General features: G+C 41.3%; 1 protein-coding gene across 1 annotated transcript in view; it reads right to left on the bottom strand.

Moving 5' to 3' along the window:
* EIF2B3 (eukaryotic translation initiation factor 2B subunit gamma) overlaps positions 1-18,774 on the bottom strand; it is a 1,604,034-nt gene that overhangs the window by 366,515 nt on the left and 1,218,745 nt on the right. Inside the window, exon 10 of the mRNA XM_044085761.1 lies at positions 2,656-2,804. Within this exon, the coding sequence (XP_043941696.1) occupies positions 2,656-2,804 (149 nt within the window). The remainder of the gene's footprint in view (positions 1-2,655; positions 2,805-18,774) is intronic.

Here is an 18,774-nt window from a genome sequence, read left to right as displayed (position 1 = left end):
TTCATCTAACTTTTTGATAACCTCGGCAGCAGAGGAACCAAAAACTACATCTTTATCCAAAGGAGAATTTAAAATCACATTTTTCACATCATTTGTCAGGTTCTAAGAATGTAGCCAGGCAAACCTCCTCAAAACTGTACCAGTGGCCACAGCCCTGGAAGAAGCATCAACCAAGTTATTCACACACCGTAAACAATAAGTAGTGATTTGTACAATAGAAAAAACTAAATTATTTAAAGCATATTTTTCCTTACAAGAAGAAACTGCAGACAAAACATTCCTTGTAATTTCACAATTAGTCAGAATAAACTTTAACATATGAGCATGACAACTCCAAATTCTGAAAAAAAAAAAAAGTTGCAGAAGCATACACCTTTTTCACATATTTATCAATAATCTTCCCATCTTTGTCAAAAAAAGTAGGACTGGAAATAGCCAAATGTTTAGCAGCAGTAGGATTAACTTCTATAGGGCTTGGCATCCAAGCATATTTTTTTTTTCGTCAGCTCACCTCCAGCTGACTGACAGTTTGAGCATATGGAAGATGCTTTGAAGCTTTGGAAGCTGTCTGGCTGTTATATCCTTTGCAGGACATAACCCATATAGCTAAGGCTACTGTAGCAGTGATCAATATGATGAACATCCCATACAGCTTTCACTGGAAATAAATATAGCAGCAGATACATGAGTGCCATTATGAAGTTCCAAAATGGATGTGTAAATTGCTACTGAATCTTTGATATGATTATAATGGTTGTAAATAAGCAGACCTATGCACCCCATGTGCAAGTTAAAAATGAAAGCAAAAGGAAATATCACTGGCAAACATCTCAGACTGTTTGTGCCCCATTACAGTACATGCACACTTTTGAAGTACTAAATGGAGTGAAGCTCGAGTCCAAGCTGGCATACTCACATCAATCAGTGCACTGCCCCACTCCCATCATCATTTAATGATGCTAGTGCCCTTCATTCACCAAACTCTCCTGCACATCTTAACCATTTGCTCCATTCTTCATCCTGAACTGAAAGTCTTGGTTTCATATCTAATGGTGCATTCACACAGGACACTTTTGGTATCCCAATCCCCATTTGCCATCAACTCTGTTTAAATCTGCTGCTTCAGGAAAAAAAGATTATTCCTACATCAGACATGTGGACCACAAAGAAAACATCAAATTTTGTGATATATTCTGTGACCTGCATCAGGGAACTGTTATCCCGACAGTCTTGAGCTAAAAGTTACAAATGAGAAGATGTGATTCAGGAAGAAATTAACAAACTTACTTATGCTAGAAGGCTGGAAAGTCTAGTTCAGCTAAAATTTTACTTCTTTACATTGGCTGCCTCTGCTTTACTGGATATCCATGTAAAAATCTCCCTAAACACACTGCTGCTAATTGCTAAATTCAGATAAACTTGTGGCAAAGGACTGAGCTTCAATTATTTTTTGAAAAACGTTTGCAGAATCGGCCAGTGAAATCAGATTTGTCACTGTTACATCAAATGTAACTGCTGTCAAATATCTTCTTCAGCAGGGATTCTGTCATGGTTATTTGTGTTTACTTGATATATAACCCAATACAGAGCTATACAAACTACCTGCAAGTTCAAAACTGATGCTTATTTTTTTCTTGTTTGTTTCTCCATGTTCTGTCAAGTTTTTATGCTGCTGCATATATGCTTTCTGGATGATGGCTGCACTGACACAGTTACCTCTTAAATGGCTAATTTTTATGTTTGGCTTGTTGAACACGTACGTACAAGTCAGTACACTTCCCTTACTTCGCTAAGAAAAACAGAAAATGCTTGTGCCCTCCTAAACAACAATAATAAAAAAAAAACACATTCATCTACTAAGAATGTTAGTTTGTTACTCAGATGTGGTGACTTAAAGTGTTCCATCTCTAATGGCCAGCAGGAAAATACTGCTTAGTGTTGCAAATATGAAGAAGGTAATTATCCTCATAGTCAAAGAAAAAAAGGATATAAAAAACACCCACTACTGATGGAGCTTTTCACTTGCAATGAGAAAGTATTTTGGAACTTGTAGCAATCGGGCAGAAAAGTGGCTGTGGCCTGTAGATACAGCGATTTACATATTCATTTGATCAGGTTATTTAATTGTCTCTCCTGCCCCTTTATGAACGTCTGCTTAACTTGCTCCATAACTACTTGTTGGTACTCCACATCCTCAAGAGCTGCAGCTCCATACATTTATCTTTTCATACAAACATTGCCAGCAAATTCCATTATTCAGTTTACAGGTGAACTGAATGAACATCAAAAATGTGGATAATGCCTCTCATTTTCTTATATAAAGCTGGTCTTGGACTACCCAAGACAAGACACTTAACCTCTCCTGTGTGAGACTACTGCAATTCAGAAAAAAAAAATCCAAAATGCATTAAGATATACGTAAATATGGAAATAAAGCAAATAATATGGGTTTATATGTAACCTATGCAACCTGAAGAAATGCAAATTCTTTTCTAACTACCAATACGATTTCACTAATGGATAATGGATAAAGTAGCCTCACTAACAGAGTACTTATAAGTAAGACAACAATAGTCTAACAAATATGACTATGGAAAAGCCCCACAATTACAAGATGCAGACAGGAAGAACAGCTGCAGTTACAATGACACTTACCCATCCTCTATGGTCACCCCATTCATGATTATGGAATTTGTAATTTTTACTTTTTCACTGATGTTGCATGACGTCCCAATAATTGAATGTTTAATTGATGTCCTCTCTCCTATCTGAGTGAATGCATCAATCATGCTATCTGTTCCAACCTGTGGAGAGAAAAAAAAAAGATGAATCCCTGGCAGGACACGTGGAATGAGTAACAATCACTGCCTGATAAAATGGCAGTAATCTACAATTAAATCTATCCACTGCAGAAGTCAGTCTGTCTGTCAAACCATCTATCCATCCACCCATTTTTAATACCTAGTTCATCCGGTTTCATATCACAGGGAGCTATAACCTACCCTGGCATACAATGGGTGCTAGGCAGGAACAACTTGGACAGGATATATGTATTACATAATAACAAACATATTAAGGATCTTTTCTTTTTTGGTGGTTTGATGATAATCTCACCAAGTCCCTAGCACTACACAGCATCCGATCTCAGCTGTCACTTACTTTCTTCTCATAACAATACATTTCTAAAGTCAGTAGGTTTGGGGTTATGATTATGTGTGCTCCTACATTATACCTAGCTAATGCATTAGTTACATATTTTTTTCTGATCTCATTTCAATGCTCTACAATGCAGGCAATTAAAGTCCATTCCATTTTATTCATGTGAAAATTTTCACATTAACTTTTTGCTAGATAAGCATCAGCTTTCATTGAGCATGATATATTACAAATATAAAACCTCTACTCAGTATCAGAGATCATGAAAGTATGACTTCAGCCCAAATATTCATATGTATTACAGTACATATAACCTTCATTACTGCTGTTACTGGCACATTCACCTCCTACCGCTATCTGATTAAATAATTCTTTTAAACTTTTTACCCACCTGAAGCAAAACAGATGTGACTGACAAACCACCATGGCAACACCTGTAGGCAGCAGAAAAATCTCTCTACAGTAAACTCTCAGTTAACTGGAACTCAAGCAACCAGAAAAAAAAAAAAAACAAAGAAATACAGTGGGATTTTCATGTGTTGCACTTTCTGTCCACCCCCCCCCCCCCGCAGAAACATAACATACCTTATGTTTTTAGTTTTAAAAAGGAAGATAGGAATACATTCCTTCATTCACCAACCTAAGAACAAGTCAAACCAAATGAATAGTATAGGGTACAACATTAGTCAGGCCTACTTTTAACAGTAACTCTCAAGCAAGCAGAAATTACAGCTATCCGGCATATCCCCATGGGTGTTAGTTAACCGAGAGTTTACTGCATTTGCCTTAAAGATATTTAGTACCACTCTGCTGGTACAATTGTATTCAGTTATGAGTGTTATCTGATTGTTGTTGTGCCTATCCCTTACAATAAGTTGCCTAGCTTCCACATCATCAAATATGGTTTCAGAGCACATTCATCTGTCTGCTTGGTAATATTCTAACTACAAGTTCATCATTTTTAGAGCGTTACCTTTCCATAAAGTATTCTTTTATATCCTACACTGTCAGTCTAAGTCACTCATATTCTTCACACTCATCAAGAATTCTTCCTTTCAGTTTCTTTTACTTCACGTTACTGGGTGACCATTTTTTAATATGCAATTAATTACTAATATCTACTGGTTTTCAAAAAATGTCTCACCCTACCTTATCCACAGTTTGGTCTTTATAAATTTTAACATTCAAAAAGTCTAAATGATCTTTAAATATTAAATGGAAAAGGCTTTGTTGCTATCTGTTAAATTTTCCTCCAGAGTAAATGGCAGAAACAACAGTTTAGTTTTCCTAAACTCAGGCATTCACATTAGGCAATTCTGAGCACACACAGTTGGGAAGGGCTCTTTCTGCTCTGACAAAGAAAAAATGGAGAAGAAAGGCTTGTTTCAAGAACAATATGGAAACCACTTTTGGAAGGAAATATGGGTTAGTCCTATGGGTCATCTAATTCTAGTGAAAGATTAAATAACGTTTTTCACACATGACGTCAAGCAGCACCATGATTCTGTAAGCAGGTGAGACAGCAACCACACAAAAAAGGCATTTTCTGAGATAAAGACTTTATTGCCACTGAATCCAGTGGGCTAGAAAGGTAAAGAGGCAATCCTGCCAAGCATGAAGTTCAGGTCACATGCAGAGAAAGGGTTCATCACAGATAACCAAGAAAGTGCTTGACAAGCTGATGGTGGACCACAACCCTGCCTTTCATAAAGTCATGAAGTGCAGAAATACATGTGAAACATGAAACTCATGTGAAATACGAAATTCAACAAAACAATAAATGAGATGTCAGAGGAGGACAGAAACGTTTGGAAAGACAGACTGGAAAGTCAATACATAATGGAACAGTAGAAGGACATCTGTATGACTCACAAGCATACAACAAAGTCTGGAATGGTGAGGATTTTTGCTTTTATGTGTTTGTACAGATATTTTTATAACCCAAGGAGCAGATTTCAGAGTCTTCCTCAGGTAGAGTCTGATGGAAGACAGAGGTAACTGGGAATGCAATGACTTGGCATACTTTAAAATTCTATACAGAGTACTTTGTCAGAACTGTTTGGTGGAGCAAGTGGTTGTAACTAAGAAAATGATTCTCGTGAGCTTGGACATAGGATCTGAACTGCCTCGACACAGAAATGCCTTTTTAAGTTTAATGTTACTGTTTGCCCCAAAAAGCAGTTACTGGAAAATGTAAATCAAAATTTAAACTAACTGTATGTACTGAATATTGTAAAGGAGGTAAAAGAACTGGAAGGAGGATCTTTAGAAAAGGGAAGGTAAATAGAAACAGATGGAATTTGTGGGAACAATACATGAAGAACAATGTTCAGGAAGAGAAGTGAGGTTTAAGGGAAGGCAGGAATTGAGCAATTTATGTAATGTTGGAGTGAATGATCAGTGTTAAAAAGAAAACATATATGTATACATGAAAATAATAAAACTTTACTACGGTTTGTTTTCTTTTCTAAGATGGAGCTGGCTGTCTCCCTAACTGCATCACACATCACATGTGATAATAGTTTATAGTATACTTTCGTCTTACTTTAAGTACTCTTGCAAGTGCAGTCATGTACTTTAGAAACTGTTGCTTTAGCCTTTAAACTACAAAAGGATAAGATATAGTTAGACAAAAATAACAGCTTTCATCTTAACATTAATCCATACACAATTTTGGTAAACTGATAGAATTTATATCATTAATGCCAGCGGTACAAGCAATGTGTAGGGGAAATATTACCACTGGTATCTTAAAGGGCTCTGTCCTGGGCTCCCACATCTCTGTCATAACCATCTTTCACTCAGAAGTTGCTATCAATGGATTTTGGCTAACCGAGTTTGTTGATGACTGCAAAATCTGGGAGGTTATCAAATCACATTCTGATATGTAAATTCTCCAGCTGGGTCTTGACCAAACAAATGCTTGATGTGTTAGGTGTATACCAATAAAAAAAAAAATGCAGCATAATTTCTTTTGGTAAAATTAGAATCATAACCTGCGAACTACTTAGATAATATTCTACTTAAATTTGACCCAGTCAACAGGGATTTCAGCAAATACACTGACAACTAACCTTTGATCACCATATCTCTGTTGTGGTTAGAAAGTCCTTCAGCCTTTTACAAGTTATTCTTTGTGGTACCTTTTTAAAGTCCAAAGAAGTTGTACTGCCACTCTATGTTAACGGTGGATCTAATAAGGCAGGAAAACTTTCTCCTTCTCCATGTACCTCTCTATATATACTAATATTAACATCAAATGGGGATTGGAGGCTGTTTTCAAAATGCTAGGGGAAGGGCCTCATACTTCTTTCATCATTCAGCTTTTGGAGTTTTCCCTCACTCATAATTATTTTGTTTTTGATAAAGGGTATTTTTTGCAGACAGAAGGCAATGCTATGGGTGCCTCTTTTGCCCATTCTTATGCTATCCTGTTCATGGCACATTTTGAAAATGTATCCCACGAAATGTTTTTCAAGGAAAGAGGTGTTGTGCAAATGATACATAGATGATTTAATGTTTGTGTATAGGGGTAATCCCAAAGATTTTGATGTATTTATGGAGGAGTAGGGCAGAAATTCTTGTGGTTTAGAATTTACACACAGGACACATGGGCACACAATGCAATTTCTTGACGTGGAGTTATATGTGGGCTCTAGTGGTAAGGTACAGTTTAGACCATTTGATAAGGATACTGTTGTGAAAAATTTTTTTGCATGCTAACAGCTCACATCCACCCCATTTGATAAGATCACTTCCATACGGGAAATTTAAATGCGTTTTCACTAATACATATGACAAAGACCAATTAGGGATAGAGTTTAGTAAAGTTAGACATAGGTTACTTAGTATGGGGTATTCTCAAAGTTCTATTCATGAGGCTGAAGTTAAGGTTATATGGGTGAAAGAGTGTTCTGATATGAATCCCTGCACTGGAATTGGTAGGAATAATAGCAAGATGTTTAGTAAGAACAGTGGGCATCCCTTAGATGAGAGAGAGGCTTTATTTTTTGTGAACAGATTTTCTCCTTTTTCTGATAATCTCAGAGGTTTAGTTAATAACCTATGGCCTTTTATTACTGAAGATGATAATTTGGGTAAACTTTTCCCAAACAGGGTTACTTTCTTATTTGGTAGGTTTTTTTTAACCTAAAGGAGTTATTAGATTTAAGAGAAATTAAACAGGAAATTGGTGAGTTAGGATGTTTTCCCTGTGGGAAGTATAAAGTGTGCAATAAAATGAGAAATTTGAATGGGATGAACATTAATGGAAAGAAATATATAGACTGCAAAATCTGGGAGGTTATCAAATCACATTCTGATATGCAAATTCTCCAGCTGGTCTCGACCAAACAAATGCTTGATGTGTTAAGTGTATACTTACACTCAATTTAAAAAAAAAATACAGCATAATTTCTTTTGGTAAAATTAGAATCACAACCTGAGAACCACTTAGATAATATTCTACTTAAATTTGACCCAGTCAATAGGGATTTCAGAAAATATACTGACAACCAACCTTTGATCACCATATCTCTGCTGTGGTTAGAAAGTCCTTCAGCCTTGTACAAGTTATTCTTTGTGGTACCTTTTTAAAGTCCAAAGAAGTTATACCTCCAATTTATGTTAACATTGGGCCTAATAAGGCAGGAACACTTTTTCCTTCTTCATGTACCTCTCTCACCTAAACCATCTCCAAATACCTCAACTTTTTAATCCCAAAATGATCTCAGGTCTTTGTACCTTTAGTTACTCTGAGAGACGTACGTAACTTTCCTCTACTCAGTCTAGTATCGGATCCTGCAGGGTGACCACTACTTATACAACGACGTTATGTTCTTACCATAACGTTCCATCTGTGTTGTCGATCTTCATTTATTCTTGACTGATTTGTCCAGTTCCAGTCCCTCGGAACTGACTCGGCCATTATACAAAGCTTGCGCCAGCCAAAAACTCTCAAGCTAAGGCTCTACTCATACTGCCCCTTCTTCCCATCTTCCCATTACCTCAGACTAAGTTTGCCTAACAGTTAAGAAAATACAAAAGTCCTGTCTGCGGAACAAACCTATGAAATCCCTGGACTAGTTCTGAACCTCCAGGAGTCTATAGGAAGGGGCAGGAGAGTGGGATGTCGAGAATGACTGAAGATTGACAAAGTACAGTTTTGTACCTATCATAAATGTAGATGTCTGAGTGTATTCACTGCTGCAGTCATTACACTTGGGTTATCCTGCCGTCAGGCGGTCCCGCAGTCGGCCAGAGTTCCAAAGTCTTGGTCTGGCGTTGGTTGCTGTCACTTCTTCCCTGACGTCAGTGCGCCAGGGGTTTATAAGATGCAGCCGACGCCATTTTCTTCAGTTTTTCTTGCCCCAGATGTCAGGTGCCCCAAAATAGGTAGGCAATACATACTGCTAATAAAACATACAGAAAAAATAAAAACAATACTTTCAGTTACAAGCAAATACACCACATAGGTTGTATAGGGTAGAAAGGTATAGATAAGTCCCAGCTAAGAAAGTGGGGATGGAGGGAGGGTAACCTGGACTGCAGCAGTGAATACACTCGAACATCTACATTTATGGTAGGTACAAAACTGTACTATGTTCATCGTGTTTCACTGCTGCAGTCATTACACTTGGATTGAATCCCAAAGCTGAGGTTGGGTGGCTGGGTCTATAAAGGATTTGGGGTGGCTATGAGGCCTTGCAGCACTGCAGTGGCAAAGCCAGCTCTGAATTTAGAGTAAAGAGGCAAGTGATAATGCTTGGTAAAGGTGTGCACTGAACTCCAAGTTGCAGCTTCCAAAATATCCTTGGTAGGTGCTCCTCTAAGGTAGGCAGTTGAAGTGGCTGTTGCCCTGGTGGAATGTGGCCTAATGTTGTTAGGTACAGTTTTTCCATGCTGTGTGTAGCAGAAATGGATAGAGTGTCCTATCCACTTTGAAAAGGTCTGCTTTGAAATAGCCTTTCCCTGTGATCCTGCAGCATATGCTACAAACAATTGCTCAGTTTTCCTGAAAGCTTTTGTTTTGTCCAAGTAGAAGCATAACTGCCTGTGTATGTCCAATGAGTGCAGAAGTCTCACCCCTTTATTCTGGGGATTTGGATAAAATGTTGGCAAATCAATAGTTTGGTTAAAAGCCACACTGGATACCACCTTTGGCATAAATGTAGGGTTTGTTCTTAAAGAAACCCTGTCCTGATGAAAAATGATGAAAGGTTCCACTGCCATTAGTGCCTGTAACTCTGAGACTCTTCGTGCTGAGGTTATTGCCAGAAGCAGAGCAGTTTTCCATGACACAAATTTTAATTCTGCTGAATTGGCTGGCTCAAAAGGAGGTAAAGTTAGTTTTTCCAAGACAAAGTTGAGGTCCCAAGTTGGTGTTGGTGCTCTCCGGGGTGGTCTTATGTTTTTAGCCCCTCTGAGGTACTGTTTTAATAATGGATGAGAGAAAATAGGAGGATCAGTGTTGTAATGAGCTGAAATGGCAGAGGCATGGATCTTAATTGATGAAAAGGATAGGCCTTTGTCCAGCATCTCAGTTAAGTATTGTAATATCTGAGGAATATTTGGAACAAGAGGGTCAAAGCCTTGAGCCTGGTTCCAGGTGCAGAATCTCTTCCACTTTTCTGAATAGAATTTCCTGGTGCTGGGCCTCCTGGGCTCCAAAATGACATCCATAACGGCTTTAGAGAGAGGTGTTGGCTGCTTGGCTAAGTAATCTGCCATGCAGCCAGGTTTAAGGTTTTGGGCTGGCTGTGCAGGATCTGATTGTTTTGTTGAGTCAGAAGATGAGGAATTTGAGGTAAACTCCATGCTGGGCCTTCAGCCAAGTTCTTTAAGATCGGGTACCAGTGCTGGCGTGGCCAGTCTGGGGCAATCAGGATCATTTTGGGCCTTTCTTGTCTGGCTTTTAGGAGTACCTTTGAAAGGAGAGGCAGAGGTGGGAAGGCATAAACTTTTAGGGTTTTTCAGCTGAACGAGAGAGCATCCACTTTCCATGTTTGTGTGTGGTAAGTCCTTGTGCAGAATTTCTGTAGCTGACAGTTTAGAGGGGAGGCAAAAAGATCTATGTCTGGGCACCCCCATTTTTGTGTTATCATGCGGAATACTTGTGGATATAATTTCCACTTGTGAGGATCCATAATGTTTCTGCTTAAGTCATCTGCCAGAGTATTTTTCTTTCCTGGCAGGAATTGTGCTTGCAGATGAACTTGATAGGTCAGTGCTGTGTTCCACAAAGTCATGGCTTGTCTGCAGAGGGGATAGCAATGAGTGCCCCCTTGCTTGTTTATGTACCACATAACTGTGGTGTTGTCCGTCTTTAGTAATAGTTGTCCTGGATGCAGAAGGTCCTTGAAAGCTGTCAGGGCATTTTGTACAGCTAGCATCTCTTTTTGATTGATGTGAAGATGCATTTGGTCTGCGGCCCACTTGCCCTGAATACATTTTCCTGCCATATGTGCTCTCCAGGCATAATCCGAAGCATCTGTTGTTAGTGTCTTCCTGGCTGTGGGTAAAGTGAAAGCTGTCCCTTGTTGTGTTGACATGCCTGTGCCCACCATCGAAACTCCTGCTGTAGGCAGGGAATAAGTGGTATTACTGTTTCCAAACTGTGACAGTGTTGAGTCCAAATACTTTTTAGATACCATTGTAATTTCCTCATATGCAGTCTGGCATATGGTATTAGTAGTATGCAGGACGCCATGAACCCCAAGGCCTGCAGAATGTTTCTTGCAGGGAGTTGGGTTTTTGTTCCCATCAATTGAAAGTACTGAGTCAGTTGTCTTTGCTTGTCTGGTGTGAGATAAGCCATCAGGGCAGTTGTATTTAAGCTTGCACCCAGGAATATTATGTCTTGTGAGGGCACTAGTTTTGACTTCTTTTCGTTTATTGTGTACCCTAGGCTCATAAGTAATCTTTTTACAAATGCCAGATGCTTTAGTAGAATGTCCTTGCTCTCTGCTTGAATAAGGTAGTCGTCCAAGTAGGGATATATTTGAATTCCTTTTTGTCTGCAAAATGCAATTACTGGTGCCAGGCATTTTGTGAAGACCCTGTGCACAGTAGATAAGCCAAAGGGCAGTGCAGAGAATTGGTAATGCATTGTGCCAGCTATGAATCTAAGGTATCTTCTGCAATTTTGTCTGATTGGGACATACAGGTATGCCTCTGAGGTCCAAAGTAACAAGCCAAGCCTTCTTGCCCAGCATGGGAAGAAGTTGCTGTAGTGTCAGCATTTTGAATTTTGGAACATCCAGGTAAGTATTTAGAGTAGACAGGTCCAGAATGGGTCTCCAAGCTTTGTCCTTTCTGGGGACCAAGAAAAGTTTTGAGTAAAATCCTTGTCCTTGTTCCTGTTGTGGCACTTTTTGAATAGCTCTCATGTCCATGAGGGCTGTAATTTGTTTTTGTGCCACTGCCCATTGATTTTGTGGCAGGTCTGGCATTCCTTTTGGCCCTGGTAGAGTGTGAAAGTGGAACCTGTAACCATGAGACACAATATTCAGTACCCATTTGTCTTGGGTGATTATATGCCAATTTTGTGAAAAAAGTGCTAGTTTTCCCCCCTATGGGAGCTGCCAAAAGGTAAGTGCTTGGCATTTGAAAGGGGAAGTCATTGGGACTGTTTCCTGTAAGGTTGTGACTTGTCTTCTCCTCCTTTTGGGGTTGAAGCACCCCACTGTCGTGGTCTGTAAGAGCCTTGGGGCTGAGATCTGCCTCTTGGGCGTCTGTATCTGCCTCTTTATGGTCTGTCTGACACTGGAAAGGACCATTTTTTAGAAGGACAATTTCTGCTAAATCGAGGTGGCTGTACCTGTAAGAAACCCTTCACTGTTTGCATAGATTTTGCCTTATCCTCCATTTTCTTTAATACCTCTTCTGCCTTAACACCAAACAAGATATCATGCTGTAAAGGAGCAACCAATAATTTTGCCTTAACATGATCAGGTAAACCTTGTTCTTTTAACCAAGCATGCCTTCGAATCACAGATCCTGTAACTGCGGCTCTACAAGAAGCCTTTAATGAATCAAAACCACATTGCAGAGTATGTTTTCCCACTTGTTCAGCTGCATGCAATAAATCCTGCATTTCCCTAAAGTCAGGACCTTCTGAGCTTATAAGCATTTTTTGTTTTAACAGAGACATTAATTATTGTTGGTATTTAAGCATGTGGAACTGGCAATTTAAAGCCCTTACTGCTAAAGTTGCAGAAGTGTAAACTTTCTTCCCCCATCTATCTAATGCTCTAGAATCCCTGTCAGAGGGAACTGGATTTTTAGCAGTGGAAGCCTTTACCCCTTTAGGACCCTGGGAAAAAGTTTCTGGGTCAGCAGCAGGGTTTTTATAAAGAAATTTGTGAGAGTCAGGGACTCTATAGTACCTATTTGGCTTGACTGGTGCTGGGGGTGGTTGTTTTGATGGTAAGCTGTGAAGGTCTGAAAACACTCTCAGAAGCCGATGCCTGCTCAGTGGCTCCAGACCCATCTAAGGGGTTCATTTCCATAGGTCCAATACCTTGAGTTTCCAGAGGCCTAGAAGTCTCCACGTGGGAGTCGGAGGCTGCCTGTGGCTCTGAGGTAGCGGGTGTCAGGGGCTGTGAAAGCGCCTCACTGAGAACCGGCGACTGGCCTAGAAGAGGCTTCATCGTCGGTTTTGGACCTGGGATGTCTGTCCTTATCTTTGTCTTTGCGTTTTTTGTGTATTCCGGTCATCGGTTGTTCCAACGGCATGGTGTAATTGAACCTTCGGCCAAAATAATGGCGAGCAAAATCAAACCGACGTTTAATAGTGCGCTTGTTAAATCTAGCACAAAACCGAAAACTAGTGACGTCATGGTCTGGGCCTAGGCATGGAATACAGTAAGAATGAAAATCCTTATGAGGTATTTGCTTCCCACAAGAAATGCAATTATTAACTTTTACTGACATCGGTCTGAGGCAAGAAAAAGTTTCCCCAACAAGGTACTTAGCTTTATTGAAGACTTCTGTTCTGAAATTCGAATTCGAAAATCTCAGGAGTCGGCTGACCGGCACCTGCGAACTGCTTTTGCTTCGGGCACCGCGCGGTAAGAAAGACTGAAGAAAATGGTGTCGGCTGCATCTTATATACCCCTGGCACACTGACATCAGGGAAGAAGCGACAGCAACCAACGTCAGACCAAGACTTTGGAACTCTGGCCGACTGCGGGACCACCTGACGGCAGGATAACCCAAGTGTAATGACTGCAGCACTGAAACACGATGAACATCACAGATGGAATGTTATGGTAAGAACATAACTTCTTTATCTGGTGTTGTCAATCCTCATTTATACTTGACTGATGGGACAGAGTCCCCAGATACTTTAGATCCTGGGCGTCCCTAAGGAAGGATATTCCTGAGCACCATAGAGTCAAAGGATGCTCTTCCCCTGCAGACCATGTCTAATTTGTAATGAGTGATAAAGGTATGTAAGGTAGCCCAAGTTGCAGCTGCACAAATGTCTTCCATAGAAGCTCTGGAATGGAAGACTGCTGAAGTGGAAACAGATCTCGTAGAATGAGCTCTAACTTTTGTTTGTAGTTTGAGTTTATTTTGGTTGTATATAAAGGTAATGCAGTCTCATAACCATTTTGACACGGTGATCTTTGATACTGGTTTGCCCAGTCTGGTACCTGAAAAGAGTAGAAATAGTTGGTCTGATTTTCTAGAGGATTTTGTTCTGTCCAAATAAAAATGCAACTGTCTGTGGATGTCCAACATATGCAAGCAGTACTCTCCTTTGTTTGAAAAATTTGGAAAGAAGACTGGTAAGTCTATGGTATGATTGATACTGGACTCTGATACAACTTTTGGAAGGAAGGAGGGATTGGATCTGAGTGATACTCTTTCTTTGCGAAATATGATATATGGGTGGTTCACACACAAAGCTTCTAACTCTGAAATTCTCCTAGCAGAAGTGATAGCTACTAGGAAGAGGGTCTTCCAAGATAAAAATTGAGGTCACAAGTGGCTGCTGGCTTGAAGGGCTGATGAACTAGGCATTGTAAGATTAAGGTCAAATCCCAAGGCGCTACCGGATCTTTGAAAGGGGGTTTTAAATGCTGAGCGCCTTTAAGAAAAATCTGAATAGAAGATGAGACATCAACGAATGATCATCAAAACCATTATGAAAATCTGAAATGGCAGCTAGATGAACCTTAATTGTAGATGCTGAGGCTTCCAATTGAAATAAGATGGCTAAGAATTCCAGAACCTTATTAACTGGTGCCGAGAAAGGATCAATCCCGTTTGTACACATCCAAATTGGGAATCCTTTCCATTTGTTTAGATAACTTTTTCTGGTGGACGGTTTACGGGAAGCCAGAAGTATCTTCTGCACTGAGGAGGACAAGTTGTTCTGCCTGGCAATTACTGGAATTGGAGAAACCACATCATCTGCTTGAGATGTTGAAGGCTGGGATGCACCAAACCCTAAGGGTGAGAAAGCAGGTCCGGAGTTGGATCCAGAGTCCACGGGCAGTGAATGAGGTGAGGCCAAAGAAAGAGAAACCAGAGCCAGTAAACTGAAAAGAGAATCATTTTGCTTCTCAAATATTGGACTTTACTCAGAAACTGGAGAATTAGTGAAATTGGGGGAAAGGCATACAGTAGTCCCGGGGCCAATCGTGAACAAGTGCATCTATCTGTGACTCCCCATGAGGGGGAATTAGGGCAAAGTAGCTGCTACATTTGTAGTTTATGGGAAAGGCGAACAGATCGTAGCAAGGCTGACCCCACTGGCGAAAGATCTTCATTGCTACAGTGGGATTGAGAGACCACTTGTGAGGCAGAAAGATACACCTGCTCAGTTTGTCTGCAATCACATTGGAGTTCCCCGGGATACGCATTTCTATCAGAAAGCAGTTGGAGGAGACTGCCCATTGCCAAACTCTTAGGGCTTCCCAACATAGAGGGTAGGATCTCGTTCCCCCCAGTTTGTTGATATACCAGACTACAGACATGCTATCTGATTGGTTAGCAATTTTCCCTAAAGGAAGGGCAGACTGAAATGCTTGCAACACTAAAGGCATTGCCCTCAGTTCTAGGACACTGATGTGCAAATTGGCCTCTTGTGGGGACCAAGTGCCTTGACTGTCTTCCCCAAAAAATGCCTCCCTCCGACAATATCTGAGAAGTGTCTGTGGTCACTACGGCCTTGGGCTGAGAGGGGGAAAAAGGATAACTCCATAAATTTTCTTCTGGATCCATCTGCCAAAATAAATCTTTTTTGCAGTGATTTGTTATCAAGACTGGATGGGACATGGGACGTTTTAGAACTGATCATTGTGATGCCAAGAGCCAATGAAGCAGCCTCATGTGAAACTTTGCTAGGGGAACTAATGTAATTGTTGCTGCCATGGATCTGAGAAGTTGTAGTACCAGACAAGCAGGAACTTTGTCTTGGGAGAGGATGATTTGTAGTTGCGATCTTATTTTTAACAACCTGTGATGAGGAAATGAGGTTCCACAGGATATTGTACTTAGTCTTGCCCTGATAAATTCCATATACTGCATGGGAGACAGCTGTGATTTTTCTTTGCTGACTGAAATGCCTAAAGGTTTGACAAGATGTAGAACAAAGTCTATGGAGCAAAGCAGAAGATGCCTGGAGGGGGTGGTGAGGAGCCAGTTGTCTGGATATGGAAACACATGGAATCCCTGTACTCTCAAATGAGCTACTATGACTGATATGCATTTGGTCAACACCCTGGTGGCTGTGGTGAGGCCGAAGGGCAGTGCTCGAAACTGGTAATGACTGGCTCCTAGCCGGATGTGGAGATATCTTCTGGAGTGCTTGTCCATCTTTATGTGGTAATACGTATACTGAAGATCTATAAAGCACATGCAATCATCCTTCTCTAGAAAGGGAAGGACAGACTGAACCGTGACCAGTCTGGAATTTTGTCTGTTGCACCAATATGTTCAATAGGCTGAGATCTAAGATTGGTCTCCAGTCCCCTGTCTTTTTTAGCACTAAAAAGAATCTTGACTAGAATCTGGACCCTATCTGGTCTGGTGGTACTGCTTGGATGACTCTTTTTTGAAGCAGCTTTTGAACTTCTAGTGCTGCCAGATCCCTCTGACTGGGTGGAACATTGGGGATTCACCTTTGGGGTTGGGGAAGGGATTGAAGGGAATGTGGTAACCTCTGATAATTATTATTTGCAATCAGGAATCCGATGTTATTGTGAGCCAGGCTGAATGGTGCAGAGAAAATCTTCCCCCAACTGCTTCCAGAGGTAAGCAATCGGGCCTCCACTCAGGAGCGCTGGTAGGATTGTCCATAAAAGGAATCTCTGGAGCCCTGGTTAAGAGGACCCCCTTGGCCATGGGAGGGGTGTCTTCCAGAAGAGTTCTCACCTCTGTCCCAGGAATACTCGCCACGTGTGTCCCAAAAAGGCCTTGGTGGTATTCTTGAACCACATTTTTCCACTCCTCTGACTCCTACAGTAAGGTTGTTGTGGAGTGGAAAAATGCATGCCCACAGCAGAAAGGGTCTTCCCGTCCTTTTCACACCTGGCTAATGGGTCTCTAACTTCGGGGCCAAACAATGATGTAGCATCAACAGGAGCTTTGACAAAGGAAGACATGAAGGGGTCCACAAAGTCACACAAGAGCCTCCAGGTGTGGTGCCTAATGGCAACGCCTGGATCCACTGCTCTAGATGTCCCTTCAGCTATATGCGCAATAAGCAACATAGATGAATTCAAGATCAACTCCAGGGGGGCAAGCTGAGAGGTAACCTTATCTTGAACCTACAGGGGTTTCTGAAAGCTCAGTTATCAGATCCCTTTGGAGTCTAGTGAAGTGTGCCAAAACGTTCAAAGACCGAATAACAAAGGTCGATGATGCAGAGACCCACTTTCCAAATCTGTCCATCACCTGTGACTCTCGGTTAGGAGGATGGACAGCTGAACTGTCTTCAGCAAGTTCCCTTTTGTTGGCCACAGCCACCACCATGGCATCCACTACTAGACCCTTTGACCAATGGGGCTGATCCTCTGGGATGAAAGAATCCTATCCTGTCTCTGGAGAATAGGCTCCAAGGTGTCAGAAGCATTCCACACTCACTGAACAATTAATCTGATTAGATCATCAGTGGGCGGGGTCACCCAAAAAGTAGATGGACAGGCACAAAAAACACCCAAAAAGTAGATGGACAGGCCCAAAAAGCTTGCAAGAAAACAAATTCCTCAGAGAGATTCATCATCGCTCTATTTTAATATTTTCAGGATGTCTCCAAAGGAGACATCTTCAGGGGTAACCGCGGGGACCCTTCCACTTCATCGTAATCCATATCCTCAGTGACTGATTCTTTTGGAGAATCCAGGTGCTTCCTCTTGCACGTTCTCTTATGAGGTGGCTCCTCAGGGGGAAGTTCTGAGGAGGAGAACGAAGAGGCGGGACCCTGAACTAGGTTATTTTGCAGCTCCTGTGCCTGGTGTCCAGATACAGTAGACTGTGGCAACTGCGAACTAGACGGAATAAAAATATGGCACTCTGATGGGGATGGAACCAACTGGGAGTTTGCTGAGGCCAAAGCTCTCTCCATAATCTGGAAGGCAGACCCACCCAAAGAGGGATGGGAGCCCGGAACGGAGAAAGACAAACTTGGAACCGGGGTCACACCCCACTCCACTCCAATGAGCTGCCTCCCAGAGTAGGAGCTGAGGGAGGACTTGAAACTGCCATGGTCCCGAGAGCCACAGACAGTGCCATAGAAACAATCAGAACCGGTCTAAGGGTCTCAGAATCAACAGCCAAATCTCGGTCCAGAGGGTGCAATGGTCCCGAAGGAGACAAAGACCATAGAGCAGATTATGGCACCGAGGTGAGACCCACCTTCGGCACCAAGGTAGTTGGCACAGGGATTGTCAAAGCAAGGGACTCCAAGACCTAGGAGGAGGTTGAAGGAGGAATATATGTAGGAGTCCTGAGACAGTAATCCTCGGCTCTGGGAGGGAGGGAGGTTTGGGAGGGTTCAGGAAGGTTTCTGCCAAAAGCTGGTCCACTAATCTGACTACATCCAATTCTGAGAGACTCCTGGAGGAACAGATTGACATTACCGAAGGGGACTCTGGTTTGTCCACAAAGGGACTCGGATGCTGACTCAAAAAGGGGTCTATTGAAGGGGAATATCTAGTCCAGGGAATATTTAAAACATCGACCTTTGGCACCATGGTCTGTTTTATAGAAGGAGAAAATGGAACTGAATGGGTAGATTAACTATTGTCGGTGCTGAGGTCATGGTAGGTGCCAAAGTGGTTTGAGTTGGGTTTAGTATTTGACGGCACAGATGCTTCGGTGCGGGAGCAAAAGATTGTGACATTTTAGGTATTTTTGCCTTCAGTTCTGAAGAGACTGTTGGCACCTGAGATTTTTGTGATTTTCAGTTATGTACCTTCAGGGAAGATGGTACCGAATTGCTTTGTTTTTTTGTCTCAGTCTATGGAGATTTTAAAGTCTCCACCTCAGATAGAGCTTTACCAAAACACTTTAATAAGCCTTTCAGAATTAGTTTATTTTGTCTCTCTGCAAGAGTTTGGGCACTAAAACCCTTACAGATATTACAAGGAATTTCCAAGTGAGGGA

Source organism: Protopterus annectens, chromosome 10.part0 (assembly GCF_019279795.1).
Source record: "Protopterus annectens isolate FY-2018-M chromosome 10.part0, PAN1.0, whole genome shotgun sequence".
NCBI lineage: Eukaryota > Metazoa > Chordata > Ceratodontiformes > Protopteridae > Protopterus > Protopterus annectens.
This window is presented reverse-complemented; position numbering and strand designations above follow the sequence as displayed.